The sequence below is a fragment of the Macaca mulatta genome, chromosome 4 (genome assembly GCF_049350105.2).
Source record: "Macaca mulatta isolate MMU2019108-1 chromosome 4, T2T-MMU8v2.0, whole genome shotgun sequence".
Classification (NCBI taxonomy): Eukaryota; Metazoa; Chordata; class Mammalia; order Primates; family Cercopithecidae; genus Macaca; species Macaca mulatta.
The window spans coordinates 144,024,872-144,040,409 of record NC_133409.1 but is presented as its reverse complement, the minus strand read 5'-3'; the positions used below and the strand labels follow the sequence as shown (position 1 = coordinate 144,040,409).

Sequence of the window (15,538 nt, the reverse complement as noted above, 5' to 3'; positions counted from 1 at the left end):
ACGCTCATGGGCTGATCACTCTCCCTGGATAAGGAGCGGCAGCATGCAGAGTGGTCTGCAACCTCCCACCCTCCCAGGTCCTTATATTTATAAGACATAAACTCATTCATGGCTCCCAAACTCCAAGGGCCAGGATCACTAGATCCATTTTACAGATCAGAACTCACCCTCCTCCTTCAGGGCTGGCTGCTGTTTTCATTCACTGATGTCTCCACCATCAATCAGGTAGAGCCATTGGAAACCTCACCCAGAGTGGAGGGGCTTTTTAAGGGGATTCCTTTCTATCAAGTGGTGCAGCTGCCATCCCCTTAAGGAAGGGTCCTGCCTCAGTTTCTCCCCAAGATCTAGCACAAACTGGTGCACACAGCATGCTCAGAGCCACCTGCTTATCAATGCTTGACTCATAGAGTTCTGAGCCGGGGTGCAGCTGGGCTCATTTTGCACCTTGCCATCTATTATGCCTTTGTGGGAGACGCAGGGGCCTCGATGTTGCCGCCAGACTGCCTGGATTCACATTCTGATTCTGCCACTCAAGACTGGGGTGATCTCGTACAAATTAGTTAATGTCTTCAGCCTCAGTTGCCTCTTTGCTTAAAACCAAACTTTTTACTGCCAAAACTGTATGCTATAAGGCATAGTTTTCCCATAAAAATACCATGTGGGGCAAGAAACAGTGGTGCCTCCCCCTCACTGAGGAAACCCCAATTCTGGCTCAGATAAGATTCATCCCCTTGCCTTCTTTTTCTTAGCAGTTTTATCACTTGTGTATGCATGAATGTTATAGTTAAACTTTGCCTGCTTTGGAAGTTTCCATGAATGTAATCCTAGTATACATACATATTCTTTGGTGTCTGGCTTCTGTCCTTCAACACGCTGTTATGTTCATCCACCTACATTGTATGAGATGCTGTGCTTTGCTCATCCATCCTCTGTGGATGGACGTGGTGTCCCGTTGGGTTCAGAATGAACAAGGCTGCGGTGAAAGCATCCTCACTCTTGCCTCCTAACCTGGTACAAGAGCTTTGTCGGAGGATACACATAGGAATGGAAGTGAACGCTCAGCCAATGGGTGAATGTGTGCACACGCTCCTTTAGGACAAAACGCCAGACTCTTCTCCAGAGTGACAGGGTCAGTCCATCCGCCCACAGCACCGGAGGAGAACTGCCCACTTCTCCACAATTTTGCCAACACTTAGTATTGAGTTTCCTCATCTTTAAAATGAGGGTGAGTGGAACCTACTTCATATATGAGGATTAAATCATGTAATAAAGGGCTGGAAGAGAACCTGGCACACAGTAAGTGCTCAGCAAATACTAGCTACTATTATTGTAATTAATACTAATGATTATTATTATAAGGGTCCTAAGCTAGGAGATGCTGAGATATCTGGTGCACATACTTTTCCATTTACAAATGTTTCTGGTTTAAGAAAATCCTCCATATGACTACAGAAACTCTGTCTTGGAATGCCACGGCCTCTCGATAATGAAAAGTTGGTTTATTACATCTTTTCCTTTATTGCTTTCTTTGATTGACTGGGAGAGGGAGAGACGGGTGTACAGATCAGATCACTCACCCATTCATTCAGCTAACAGGTCCTCTGTGCTTACATGTGCCAGGCACCATGCTAGGTGCCAGGGATACAAAGATGAATCTAACACAGCCTCCCTCCTCACTATATAAATTCAGTAGGTAAAATGGAACCTGAGAGCTGCCTAAAGCCTGTCAATACCATCCTCAGTTTCTGTTATTGACTTGGTAAAAGCTTTCATGTAGGTTCTTGTGAGCAGAAGCCCTGTCTTTCCGAACACCTTGCAGAGTTTCCTTTCCCTACAGTCCTTTTTAACCCTCAAGACTGCTTGTGGGCCCCTGAGCTCCCTGCGTACGGAGAAAAAAATCACTCCAGAACTTTCAAACCCACGTTTTCATAAAAGCCATAAAAAGAAACAGGCATAACTTCTATTTCTTGAATACCACTGACTGATTTTCATGGGTGCATAGACTTGATCTTATTTACTCCCAGCTGGGTTTCTTTAAGGAGGTAGGTATGTGCCTTTGTTATTTGCTCAGATAATTAATAACATGAAATGGAAGAGTTGCTGGAGACCCCGCACATCAGAACCAGTGCGGTTCTGAGCACAGTTTTGGGGGCTGAAACTAAAGAGTCCCTCGATGTTTGTAATGTTGTTGACAAGGTCCAGTTTATTTTAGACACAGGAGACTTAGAAGAGGAGCAGCGTCTGTCTCCCCAGTGGCTCAGAGTTGATTAGCATTGAAGGCAGGTGGGCAACCACACAGGAATGACCAAGAGCTTGCTAAGCTGGCACCGGAGACCACCATAAAGTGACGGAGGAAATGGTCGAGAAGGACCTCCTTGGCCACAGGCAGTAGGGAGAATCAGGTGCGTGGAAACAATGGAAGCGGAGGGTGGATGTGCTGAAAGACACACCAACATCGTCTGCCATCTAGTGCTGAGCATGGGAGGAAGACAAAAGAGTGGGGGGAAGCGTTCGAGGGTGAAGAAGAGACAGGCGTGAGCACTGGGCCAAGCACAGGGGAGCGTCCAGAGCCAGGCGAGCAGGCAGCAGAGGACGACAGAGGCACACACTGGGGGAGTGAAAGTGGAGTGCTCTGAGGAGTTAAGATAAATGATAAGGATGATGCTGAGTACACAAGGAACGGGGGTCACAGAAGGAAGTGCTGGAGTCTTTAAGCGGTAAGCACTGGGGGAATTTATTGACAGAAGTTGTAAACGTAGCTAAAAAATTAAATGAATTCGTTGCTGCAGTGCTCACAAAGGAAGATGAGAGACAGATGCCAGTAGCAGACGTGCACTTCCCAGAGGAGAGGGACGGAATGCCACAGAAAATCAGAAGCGTGCCAGAGCAGGTGATCAAGAAATCTAAACTCACAGACTACCGAGGCCATGGTCGCCTGAGAGCTGGACGGATCGGAGGGAAGCGGGGAAAATTAGCATGCAGCAGACGGAGGCTGAGCGTTTGGATGCAGGAAGGCCTGGCCGACTGGAGCAAGACAGATACACACCTACAGCGGGCAAGAAATCCCAGTCCGCCTTAGCTCAGACAGGCCAGCCCGGGGGGCCTGCTTCCACGCACTGCCTGCTGTCTGCCTTCTCCTATTCCAGCAGCCGTCCGGGCGTTTGGAGTTCGGGGCAGTTTCCATGGTCACTGTGCAGAGCCCAACTCACTGGGCTCCTGCCCCCCAAAACGACTTCAGGTCTCTCTAAACAGCCGGCCGCTCTGCTAGCTGCTACTTACACACTGTCCAGGCCACTTCCCGCCTTCTGCCGAACTGCCCAGCCACCGTCTTCTCTTGAATGCTCTTCACAGGAGCCTCCATGCTGCGCTTCCCTACCAGTCCCTGCTCTGCCTGCCCCTCTCTCGATGGGGAAGCACCTGCAGAAGACAGGCCTACCTGCGCCATTCGGCAGTGTTTGTTCACCCAGATTTCCCTGTATCGTACGTACACAGACAGACCTTTCCACGCCATAGACCAACTCCATCGATAGTCTTTGAAGCTAGCACAAAGTCTCTGGGTTCACAAACACGGAGTAGCTAAAGGGACACAGTGTTTCTCTGGCTCTGAATAAAACGAAGGCCACTGTTATGGACTGATGCTTGTGTCCCTCCCAAATTCCTCTGTGGAAGTCCTGACCCCTAATGGAATGGGATGGAAGTGGGGCCTTTGGGAAGTGATCAGGTTCAGCAGAGGTCATGAGGGTGGAGCCCCCATGATGGGATTGGTGTCCTTATAGGAAAAGAGACTGAGCGCTTGTGCCTGCGCCCTCTCTCCCTCTCTCGTGGAAGTGCACACACCAAAGAAGGCCGTGTGAGGACAGAACCCAGAAGACGGCCCTCACCAAGAACCAGAGCCTGCTGGCACCCTCACCTCAGACTCCCAGCCTCCGGGACTGTGAGAAATCAATGTGCTACTTTAGCCAGTGGAATAGCCAGCCGAGACAGCTGCTGATGTTACTTAGCAAATAAGTAGGGACAGACGGAGGAAACCCTGCATCCTCTGCCCTCCAGGCCACGCTCCGTAGTGAGGGAGGTGCCCTGACCCCTGTTTCTGATGGCACAGTTCTGGCTCCCATGGGACTGTGAATCAGGATGGTGCCGCACACTCATCTCCAGCCTCCTGTCCTATGCTGCCGCCTTCCCCAGCTCCATGAAGTGCTCGCGTCCATGCGGTCATGTCCTCTAGAGCCGTCTCTCCCAGGAATCCTGCCTGACCAGCCCAAGTCATCCTCCTTCCCTGATGTGACCCCTGTCCCTCATGCCTCTGAACTTTGCCATACTGGCTTACACACATTTCCACTGTTCTCTGTTAAGACTTTTTTCAAAGAATGTCCCAGAACCCAGTATGCTGCAGTAAAGAGCATTCTCTGAGGTTTGCTATATTCTTGATGCCCAGTAAAGTTCAGCTTTATTGTACATTTTTTGTTTTTTGAGTCAGGGTCTCACTCTGTTGCCCAGGGCTGGAATGCAGTGGTATAATCATAGCTCACTGCAGCCTTGAACTCCTGGGCTCAAGCCATCCTCCAGCCTCAGCTTCCTGGGTAACTGGGACTACATGTAGGTGCATACCACTGTGCCTGCTAATTGGTTTTCTTTTTTTCTTGCTTTTTTTTTTTTGAGATGGAGCCTCGTTCTGTTGCTGAGTCTGGAGTACAGTGGCACGATCTTGGCTCACTGCAACCTCGGCCTCCTGGGTTCAAGCGATCCTCTTGCCTCAGCCTCCCATGTAGCTGGGATTACAGGCATGTCCCACCATGTCCGGCTAATTTTTGTATTTTAAGCAGAGATGGGGTTTACCATGTTAGCTGGGCTGGTCTCGAACTTCTGGCCTCAAGTGATCCACCTGCCTTGGCCTTCAAAAGTGCTGGGATTACAGGTGTGAGCCACCACGCCTGGCCTTTTTTTTTTTTTTTTTAAAGTAGAGACAAGGTCTCACTATGTTACCCAAGTTGGTCTTGAACTCCTGGGCTCAAGCGAACCTGTGGCCTCAGCCTCTCAAAGTGCTGGGATTACAGGTGTGAGCCAACGCACCTGGCTTATTGTGCCTTTTTGTGTGCTCTGAGAATGAGATCCTGTTCATTATGTATTTTATGACTTAAGATGTTTCCTGGCCCAGCATGGTGGCTGGCTCATGCCTGTAATCCTAACACTTTGGGAGGCTGAGGCGGGTGGATCACCTGAGGTCAGGAGTTCGAGACCAGCCTGGCCAACATGGTAAAACCTGTCTCTACCAAAAAAAAAAAAATACAAAAATTGGATGGGTGTGGTGGCAGGCACCTGTAATCCCAGCTACTTGGGAGACTGAGGCAAGGGAATCACTTGAATGCAGGGGCAGAGGTTGCAGTGAGCTGAGATTGCGCCACTGTACTCCAGCCTGGGTGACAGAGTGAGATTCTGTCTTTAAAAAAAAAAAGTTTCCCAGTTGGCAACACTACTTTGAGGCTTTTTTCCCCCTGATCAATAACTGATTCAAAAAGACAACTGAGCAAGTTATTCACTAGCCAAATGGGATGGATTACAAGTTAACTAGTGACCTACTATCCAACCCATTTAAAATGGCTGGTCCAATCTCCACCAAAGTGGTCGGGGCCCCTTGCACAGATATTTTTGGGAGACTCATCATGAAAGAGAGGTCTTACACTCCAACTTCAGAGCTCTGTAATGGGAAATCATTCGTCATCTAGAATAGCTTTGAAAAAAAAATGTCCAAGATGCTTTTCTTCTTCCTTGGTCACTGAGGAAACAGGTTTGGGACCGAGGCAGCCCTAGAAGAAGGCTCTGAGCAGACTCGCCTTGCTGCTTCTTAGCCTTTTCTGACTTGAGAATTCCTTCTGTTGTAATACAAAATTTCAGAGTTCCATTTAGGAATTAAAGAAAAAAACCAGTCTAAAATTTTGGGGGGGATGCACTGTATAAAAAGCAAGAACTGCAAATGAAACATAGTTCATTCGATTTCAATATGTTACTATGTAAAAATTTCAATTGTTTATGACCTGGTGTTTATAATTCTCCAATTTTTCTTTAGAAAACATCAGTTGGTTTACTTTTATAGTTTTCAGGTTTGTTTTGAAATAAAGAGGCAAGAGGAAAAGTTCCAGGTTTCTGTTTACAAGCTCCTCTCTGCAAGAAACACATTGTAGATGTGGACCATTTTTATTCTAAATAAATACAAAGCCAAAATGAATTTAAATTATCACAATATTTTCACATTTATAAATGCTTTTTGAAGTACCAGAAACACCTTGATGTGTTCTGGGGAAATTTTAATTCCATAAAGACAATGCATGAATCCTGAGCACAGGGCCCATTTGCTGGACGGAAACGAGGAGCCCTGTGTTCAAAAAGCACAAAGAAACCTTTCTGCTTTCATCTAGGGTCTCTCTCTCTCAAGCTGTCACGCTAGTTATCATTTGCTACTTAATGACGTGCTACCTCGGGCACAGGGACTGCCCCCCCCCACCACCCCCAGCCAGTGTAGCCCCTCACGGGCACCCAGGGCCCTATTCTGTGACTTGAGCTCAGGACTCACACCAGACTCTGGTCCCGTCCATCCCTGTGCCAGGGCCCCTGCTGGGGGTGGAGAGGGCAGTGATCATGCGTGAGATGAGGGGGGGGGCAGGCCAAGCAGAACCCAGGCATCCTGGCTCAGGGAGTGGGTGGCTGAGAGCTCATGGCAGGAAGGTGGGAAGGGGCAGGAGGCGGGATTGCGTGTGGGCTGAGGCTCCAAGGTCCTGGTGTGTGTTCCACTGTGCTGTGGAGCTTCATTTATAAAACACAATTCAAAGGTAAAAAGACCCTAAGCATTTCAAGATGGTGCCACAGAGCATTAAACCTCATGTACTGGGTCCCACGCGATTGTCGTGGTGGCACACCATAGAGCCAATCCTGCATAAATCTGAGAAAGATCATGGAAAAGTAGAATTGCAGAAATGTTACTACTTTTATGTTTCTCATGTACCTCTTGCATTTCGACCCATCATTCCCTCTGCTGCCTCTCTTAAACCAGCGGTTCTTTGGAGGTACACGCTTGACACAGTGTGGCGATGAAACAGCAAGGGAGTGACAGGTCAGCAGCACGGCCGCCTGCTAGACACCATGCTCAGAGGGGCAAGGAACCTCACACAATTGCTGTCATTTGGGAGGGCTGAGGACTCAGAGACAAGGGATGAGGTGTTTGACCTCTCAAGGCGTCTGTGGTTGGCCGATTCCACAGAGAGCTGTAGGAATTAGCAAAGCAATAGGAGCTGGCTTTCATTTGCCAGTGAAGAGATATGAAAAAATGATAATGATATCCCCACTGTGCAATTCCAGGACTTTCTCCTTACCAAGCTGTCTGAACAACAGGCCATTAGCAGGCAGAACAAACAATTCCACTTAACTCAGGAGGTAGCATTTACCTGTATATCAGGAAATCTCATGGCACCTCTCATGAAAAGAGACCCTTACCTCATTTGCTGTGTTGTGTGTCCCAACGATACGGATGAAGGAGGCAGGCTGCCTTTCAAAACTCACTGACTGCCAGGACCTGGGAGAGGAAACAACCATTTGCCTGGTTAGACGGTGCAGTTAACTGACAGTGTGGCTGATGAAGTCATGTCCACTGAGGGAGGGCTTCCTGTCCTCGGAGACTTGCACTGTAGGAGGGGCTGGGGGCAGGGCTGCACTTAATGTATGGCTGAGAGAGGCGGGACATACACAGTGTCCCTATTCAGACGCTTACAACCCCATCACAGAAGGCACTCCTCCCCATCTGTGAAGGTCACTTAGGGTTCTTACAAGCCCTCCATAAACAAGCACAAAGTGCAGACCAGGCTCATTAAGACAAGAGTGTGGACAGAGATGTAATCACGGTGGCAGGAGTTCATAAATACATTTCCCCATCTATAAAATGGGGCCATGATGGGGCCCGCCTCAGGGCTGTTGGCAGAATGACCTCAGTCATTCGTCAGACACGCATCTGAGGGGGAGCAGTTACTCAGCACGGGAGGCTTCTGGGAGGAAGAGAGTTTTGAAGAGGGCAGGGATGTGGGAGGGCTGCGGAGTTCCAGCACTTGGGTTGGGGCAGCGGGGGTCCTGCACTACCCTCTGACCCCACCACGTGAGTGATGGCACATGGGGGTTTTGGCAAGTTCTCCACAGGCCTCTACCCCCGCCTTTCCCTGCTTCCAAAATGCCACCCCCCACACCATCTATTCTCAAGACTGGCCTGGCTCCGTCTGGGTGGTTTCCAAAGCATCCCCGATATTTTAAAGGCAGTTCCTCATTGATCGGCACGGGCCAGGCCAGCTCATTGAAGACTCGGCAGAGCAGGCCTGAGCGGACCCTGAGAGGAGGAGTTTTGCTCTTGGCTGAATGCTCAGCAGCTCATCAGAATGTACCGGAGGAGTGCACGGCACCCACGACTGTAAACTCCAATCATATTTTCTGTAATAAATGTGAGGAGTTCACAGTTGTTGCCATCCCTCCTCCGCTCTCACAGTGGAAATGCCAGCTGCTGAGAAGCTGTTTCCTGTAATTGTCTAATTACCAAGTAATGTTAGCAAAGAAAATATCTATGTATTTGCAGTTTGCTTTCCCCCTTTGGTTTCAGGTGTTCCATCTTCCCTCTCACTATGAACCTCCCACTGAGATTGATTCACTGCCGCCTGGACACCCGTCCCCTTAAGGTCATTAAAAAGTCATTACCATCTTGTGTGCAAAGTCTGTGCCCCTGAAACCAGTGTTCTGGAAACAGAGTTAGAAAAATCACTCTCTCCGTAAAAATGCTATTATTCATACATGAAAGTGACGCCATCTGACCATGCCCAGGGCTTGGGCTGGTGCCCTATTTTCTTGGTGAGCGACTGCTGTCCTCCCAGACCCCCAGCTCTCTTGGAGGGTCTGCTAGATGGGATGCAGCCCGTGGGCCGGCAGGGGTCCTGCAAGACCCTGTGTGGTTTCCACAGGCCTAGCTCTCTCTTGCCAGCCAAGCACTGGAACTGACCACACACTCATGTCCTTCCTCCAGCAGGTGGGGGGAAGTGAAGGGAGCGGCCCCTGGCCAAGGTTCACACTGGGACATCAGAGTCCCATCCCTGTCCCTAAAGGAAGCTAAAGAGTACACTAAAGCTGGCCCACTGGCTGCTTCTCAGGCCACGCCTCCAGGAAAGAGAAACAGAAATAGGATGAGTGACAGTAGCTGGTGACAGCTATTAGGTTCCAGTCACAGTTTCACAAAAAGGACTGGCATAGGGAGGTGGCAGGAGTGGAAGAAACTGAGCAAAGATTTTATTCTTCTCAGCCTTCTAGCTCGATGCCTGTCAAATATCCAAGTGATTCTGGACAGTTGGAAGCTCTTGGTCCTCAACAACTGTGTGTAGCTCTGAGGGTGAAGGCAGGCCCAGAATCATGGCCCTGTGGTCCCACGTACTCCTCCCACCATGATGCAGAGGAGGTTCAAGGAACCCAGGCAGTGAGGTCTTGCTGGCAGCCATCCTGGGCAGAGCCGGCCTGAACCTGGGTCTCCCTCCCCTCTCCCTTGCTGCTCCTCTTGCCTCCACTCCCCTCTCCCTATGCCAGGCTTCTGTAGCGGGTTTAGGGCTCTGGGCTCTGGCCCCACTGCCCTTGCTTCTGCCTGGGGAGGCAGGGGAGGTAGGGCTGGCAGGGCAGCAGCCTGAGCGGGAGGGAACATTTGAGGAGATCAGAAGGTCTCAATTTAATACCAATCCTCCATTACACTGCATTAATATCTAATCACACTGGACTTCAGCCTGAGAGTTGAATATATGATTTCATTTTCAGCAGAGCTGGATACCAATTCCAAGACCAAAGTATCAGTAGTAAGGGAAGCTGGTTAGGATGAGGAAATGAGCATCTCTCTCTCCCCATCAGATTCCATTCCCCCGGAACTTCTTCAGAATAACTTGCCACGGCTGCTTGAAGGGGAAATGACAAGGTGGCACTGGAGTGGTCACCACCACGACTGTGCCACATTTGCAATCACTGTGAAACCTCAAAGGAGCTGCCTCGGCTGAGATTTCACAGGGCCAAAAAACGCCAGCATTGTTTAGTCAATGCAGAAGCTTGGCTGCCATGTTTGTTGGGCTTTATTGATAGCTGCATAAATATTCCAGCTCACCAGGCACTCAGAATCTCTTCTCCAGTAGGCAAAACGTGCAGGAAAGACAACAGACCACTAGAGGCATGGCAGCCTGCCCAGTTCAGAGCCAGGGCTGGGCGCTTAGAGGAAGGTGTTTGAACAGGAGCAATGAATGTCAAAAAATAACTGTGGTCTTAATAAAAACAAAACAGCTTAATAAAAACAAAAAACCCACACAGGATTGAAGTCCCAACCCCATACTGGCTCTGACTGGATGGACTGTTACCCTCCCCTGAGTCTACTTTCCTCATTTAAGCAATGCTAACAGAAATAACACCGGTCACCTGCTCACAGAAACACATGTAGAATGAGATCCCAATTATGTCCAATTGTAAATATGTCTCTATACACATAGGTATTATTTTTAAATTTTAATTATTTTTTATTTAATAAAAATTTTAAACTTATTTACTTTTTAAATTTTTTATCTTTTGTTTATTCTTCACCATGCACACAAGTGCAGAACTATACACACATGTATTAAAACATAGGTGTCTGTAAGAATGCTTGCTAAAATGTTGGTCTGGATTTTAGCTTTGGATGGAAGAATTTCAAGAGCCATTTAGTTTACTTTGGTGCTGTTCTGTACTGTTTGAACTTCGTAGAATGTATAATCCATTTAAGCAGTAGACAATGTACCTATCTTGCCTATTGTCTGAGGACTTAATAATACAGATCACATGGCATGGAGCCAGTGAGAATGCCAGCGCTGCATTATTATGCCAAGTACTCCAGTGGAGAGGACCACGGGCGACAGTCAAGACGGCAGGCTTTCCTCCTGGTCTCTCAGGACTCGGGGCAATGTGGCACAGGGGTGGAGAGCATGGGCCCTGGACCCTGGCTACCAGTGTTTGAATCTTTGTTTTGTGCTTTTAACAGCTCTAGGACCTTAAGCAAGTTGCTTAACCTCTCCAGGCTGCAGTCTTTTCATCTGTAACATGGGAATAATAGGAATAACTACCTAAATTTTTTGGGTAAAGATGAAGTACATTAACAAATGTAAAACATCTAGAAAAGTATTGGCATACATTAAACACTAAAAAAAAAAAAAGTTGATAGTGTTACTACTACTATAATTACATTTAGCCAGTGAGTCTGGACAAGACACACTGTGTTTCTGGGCCTCATCTGTGAGTTGTCAGGTTTGACAGTATATGATTCAATGATTACCACAGAGGTTCCTGGAGCACCCCAGGCGACTCCCATCAGCACCCATGTCTTGGAGGCAGACAAGAAGCTAGGCTTTGGAAGAATTAAACAAGTATGTTTTGAATACATCCTTGCACTTGGCACCTGCTGGGTGTTATGGAGGACGTGCAAGATGTAGTGCCCCTTCCTTAAGAAGTGTGTAATCTCACCAGGGAGATTAGCTCTCCTTCCACAAACTCATTAGAGAACAATGCAAACAGTACAGTGGTCCCAACTTATAAACCGGTGGTGTTTCAAAACTTGCCTTGTAGTTGGTTGTTTGATGCTTGGAAACAATTTTTCCATAGATATAAGGCTATAAATTTTGAGAGGGTGCCCAGGCCCACCCACAAAACTCAATTTAACCCATAATGAAGCTAAAATACTATGTATATGAAGTTTAAAAAAGGAAAAAAAGAGATATTGTTGCCAGAGTAGTAATTAAGCAAGCCAGATAAACAAGGGATTTAAAACAATCTTTCCAAAGCTGCTGCTTGAGGAATGAGGATTAAATTCTGTAATGCAAATGAAATCATGGGGATGTAGCTGGAACATGGTAGGCGGTCTGTTAATAGGGAAAGTTAAAAAACGGGCCAAGTTTGTCATCCTAAAAGCCTTTCCCATCCACACACCACTGAGTGGTTTACAAAGTGTCTTAGAGTCGTGATCTATCTCATTTGGTTCCCAACACCATCTTTTAGGTAGGCAGTCAGGCAATCTGAATCCCATCAGAGGCGAGAAAACTGAGGCAAAGAGAAGTAATCTGTGTGACATCCTAGAGCTGTCAGGATAGAGTCAGCAACAGAAGCCAGATTTAACGACTGTGAGCTGAGGTTCTTTCCACCAAAGGGCAAGATGAAGACACCAATCCAGAGGCCAAGGCACTGTCCCCTGGGTTTTATTTTGCTGGCTCCCAGAACATTACTGACACCTCATTTATGTGTTTGTGCCATGACTCCGGGGCCAGAAATCCCAGTGGCCAGAACCATATGGATCATACACACGAGTGGATCATAAGGTGGCCTCAGGTAAGTGATCATCCGCTAAAGTCTCCGTTTCCCAAGTGAAGTAGGGGTGGTAACAGTACTTACCATCTGGGGTTGTGAGGACTCAAGGAGAAAACACAAAGAGCATGGCACGTGGTGAAAGCAAATTAACTGTTGGCTATTACTCTCACATCTTTACATTCACACGTATGGCAAACTGGAAAGAAAAGAGGCTCAGCAGGTGCTCTCTCTACAAAAAGATCAGTATGGAAAAAGATCTCAAACAGAAGGCTTGCTCAAAAGCACGTTAGAGGACAATATGTACAATATGGGATTACACACACTAAACTGTATGCGTGACTCAGGAAAACATACAGGTCTGTAAAGTAGTGTGAAATATTCCGGAAGGATAGATGCTAAATTCATGACAGTGATTGTTCTCTGAGGAGAGGGCGAGGACTGGGACTGCTGATGGGGAACAAAGGAGATTTCAACACTAAGTAGAATGTTTCATTTCTTTGATTAAAATAAAGAAGACTTGAAGTATATGCAAAAAATATTAAATATGGTCAATTCTGGGGATAAGTATGTGAGGAAATGTTATGTTATTTTTATTCTCTTATGTATTTTAAACATTCTCTTATGTATTTATTGAAATAAATAAAAAGAAAGAGACAGAAGAGGAGAAAGGGATTAAAACAGTGTCTGTGTTCAGGTGGGCAGGAATTTGCCAGAGATGGAACTAGCTAAATTACAAATATAAAAATTAGGGGGAAAGTGGAGTTGGTCCTGCAGTAGCAGTGTGGATCTGGCAGGTGGTGCTGCTGGCTCCAGCCAGCTGTGTCACCATCGGAAGGAAGCAGAGGACAGGAGAGCCACCGGGAGGGAGGAATGTACGGTTGCCATCAGCAAGGGCAGGGTTTGCGTGAGTGGTTCTGGATGACAAGGACACTGCACAGGCCCATAAGTGATGAGAGAAAGGGTGACTGTAGTGCTCAGTAGAGAGCAGCTCTCTGTCCTGAGCCTTGATCTGCCTCCTCTGGAGATTCAGGATCCTGTGGCGAGGGTGAGGGTGCCTAGTGTGCTTGAATCTGGAAAGTCATGTGACTCTACTGCACATGCTATAAAGAGAAAGCACTATCAGAACTTTCCTGCAGCAGACCTGCTGAATACTGGGGCGGCAGAGACAGGAAAGTATTTGGCCAGGGCCGGACTGGCAAGTAAACACAGCAAACTCAACACATGGCATAGTCTGCATTCGCTCCACTAGAAGGGCAGTAAAGAAATACGTTTCCCATCAAATATATGTGTTATATATTAATTAATTAATACATGCAGACACATGCATGACCGCAAAACAAAGAGGAAGAATGAGGAGGTGTGACCATCTCTCTGAATCAGCACCTCAGAGAGAAGGCACACAGAAAGCAAGTGGATTCACACCACAGAACCCTAGAAAGGCTCAGGTCCTCAAGTGACCAGCTACTTTTGAGGGTGGAGGTGTGCAGGGGGCTGAACCAGGAAGACTGGTTGAAAGAAGGAAAAAGAAGCAGGTGCACTCCTCAAATCCCTTCCCCTCCTTCCTGCATAGTGGGGACAACCATCCCTTCACCTTGATAGGAGACACACATTTCCCTCTGGAGATCATGAACAGAGAAGATCTGAACTCCAGGGCCCTAGGCACAGCAGATGGTAGAATCCTGTAGCAGCTGAGAGCAAAGGAGTTACATGGAAGTCATATCCCAGATGGTGAGACCCCCCCCAGTTCCCTTCCCTCCCTTGGCTTTCAGGCCACTGTGATACAGTCTTTTTTTTTTTTTTTTTTTTGAGACGGAGTCTCGCTGTCGCCCAGGCTGGAGTGCAGTGGCCGGATCTCAGCTCACTGCAAGCTCCGCCTCCCGGGTTTACACCATTCTCCTGCCTCAGCCTCCGGAGTAGCTGGGACTACAGGCGCCCGCCACCTCGCCCGGCTAGTTTTTTTTTTTTTTTTTTTTGTATTTTTTAGTAGAGACGGGGTTTCACCGTATTAGCCAGGATGGTCTCGATCTCCTGACCTCGTGATCTGCCCATCTTGGCCTCCCAAAGTGCTGGGATTACAGGCTTGAGCCACCGCGCCCGGCCTGTGATACAGTCTTAAATCCCAGGCAGGAGACTGCAGAGTCTCTTTCGGGAGCTGCTGACTGGCCCAAGAGGAAAGAGTTACAGATACTGTACGACCTTCCCTCTCTCTGTCCCTCTCTCCTTTGTTCCATAAATATCAATCAAGTCCTTACTATGGAATAAGCCCATTTTTAGACCTTGAGGATTTAGCATACAACAAAGCCCCTGGCCTCAAAGAGCTCATGTTCTAATGGGAAGGAGACAGAAAAAAAAAAAACAAAAAACCCAAATTTATCAGTGTTAAAAAGGGGCTATGGAGAAACACAAAAGAGTGTTAAGTAGACTGGGAGGAAGGCATTGCTTTAGTTAACATATTTAGGGAAGGTCTCTTCGGTAAGGTGACAAATGAGCTAACACCTACACAACTAGAGGACACGGCCATGCAGATCTGAAAGGGCATCCCAGGGAGAAGGCACAGAAAGCACCAGTGTGCTGGGCAGGGGTATCCAGTGAAACGTCTAATCCCTGCCTGACAGCCCTCAATGAAGCCCACAAACCCATCCGTATACTGGAAGCTTCCAGCCAGCTTTCACAATGCCTAACATTTAAAAGGGAATGATGGCAAGAAAAGCCTGGGCTGCTGCCCCTAAAATGTAGGCAAGGGTGACCATGGGTCCTCCACCTTGGGGTGGAGGCACTAACAAAGCTCTATTTTAGGGCCCGCCCCTACAGACTGCACACTGTCCTGGAGCCCTGTGGAGCTGGACCTGAGGTCAGGAGAAGCATGGCCTGCTGTCCTCACGGCTTAGATGTGCACAGGCTATGCACCCAGGGCTGAGGAGCAACCAAGGTGCTGGCTACCAGAGCACGGGCTGAGGTAAGAGCACCACGGACATTTCCCACCTGCAGGTCTAGGCCACTGTCACTGAAGGTGGCACTGCCTTCTCCAGGGAAACAAATGAAAATAAAAACAAAATAGACCAAAACCTGCAAAAAACTGCAAAAGCAGTACTCAGAGGGAAGTTTACAGACTTAAGCCCCTATATCTGTAGAGGACTACGTGCTCACAAACAGGGTGTTCCCATAA

The 15,538-nt window shown here is 47.9% G+C and overlaps 1 protein-coding gene across 6 annotated transcripts in view; it reads right to left on the bottom strand.

Moving 5' to 3' along the window:
- The window catches only part of BTBD9 (BTB domain containing 9), a 481,979-nt gene that overhangs the window by 12,918 nt on the left and 453,523 nt on the right, over nucleotides 1-15,538 (bottom strand). For all 6 annotated transcript variants that reach the window (XM_078000050.1, XM_015136280.3, XM_028847607.2 and 3 more), the window contains one exon: nucleotides 7,486-7,564. In XM_078000050.1, the coding sequence (XP_077856176.1) occupies nucleotides 7,486-7,564 (79 nt within the window). The remainder of the gene's footprint in view (nucleotides 1-7,485; nucleotides 7,565-15,538) is intronic.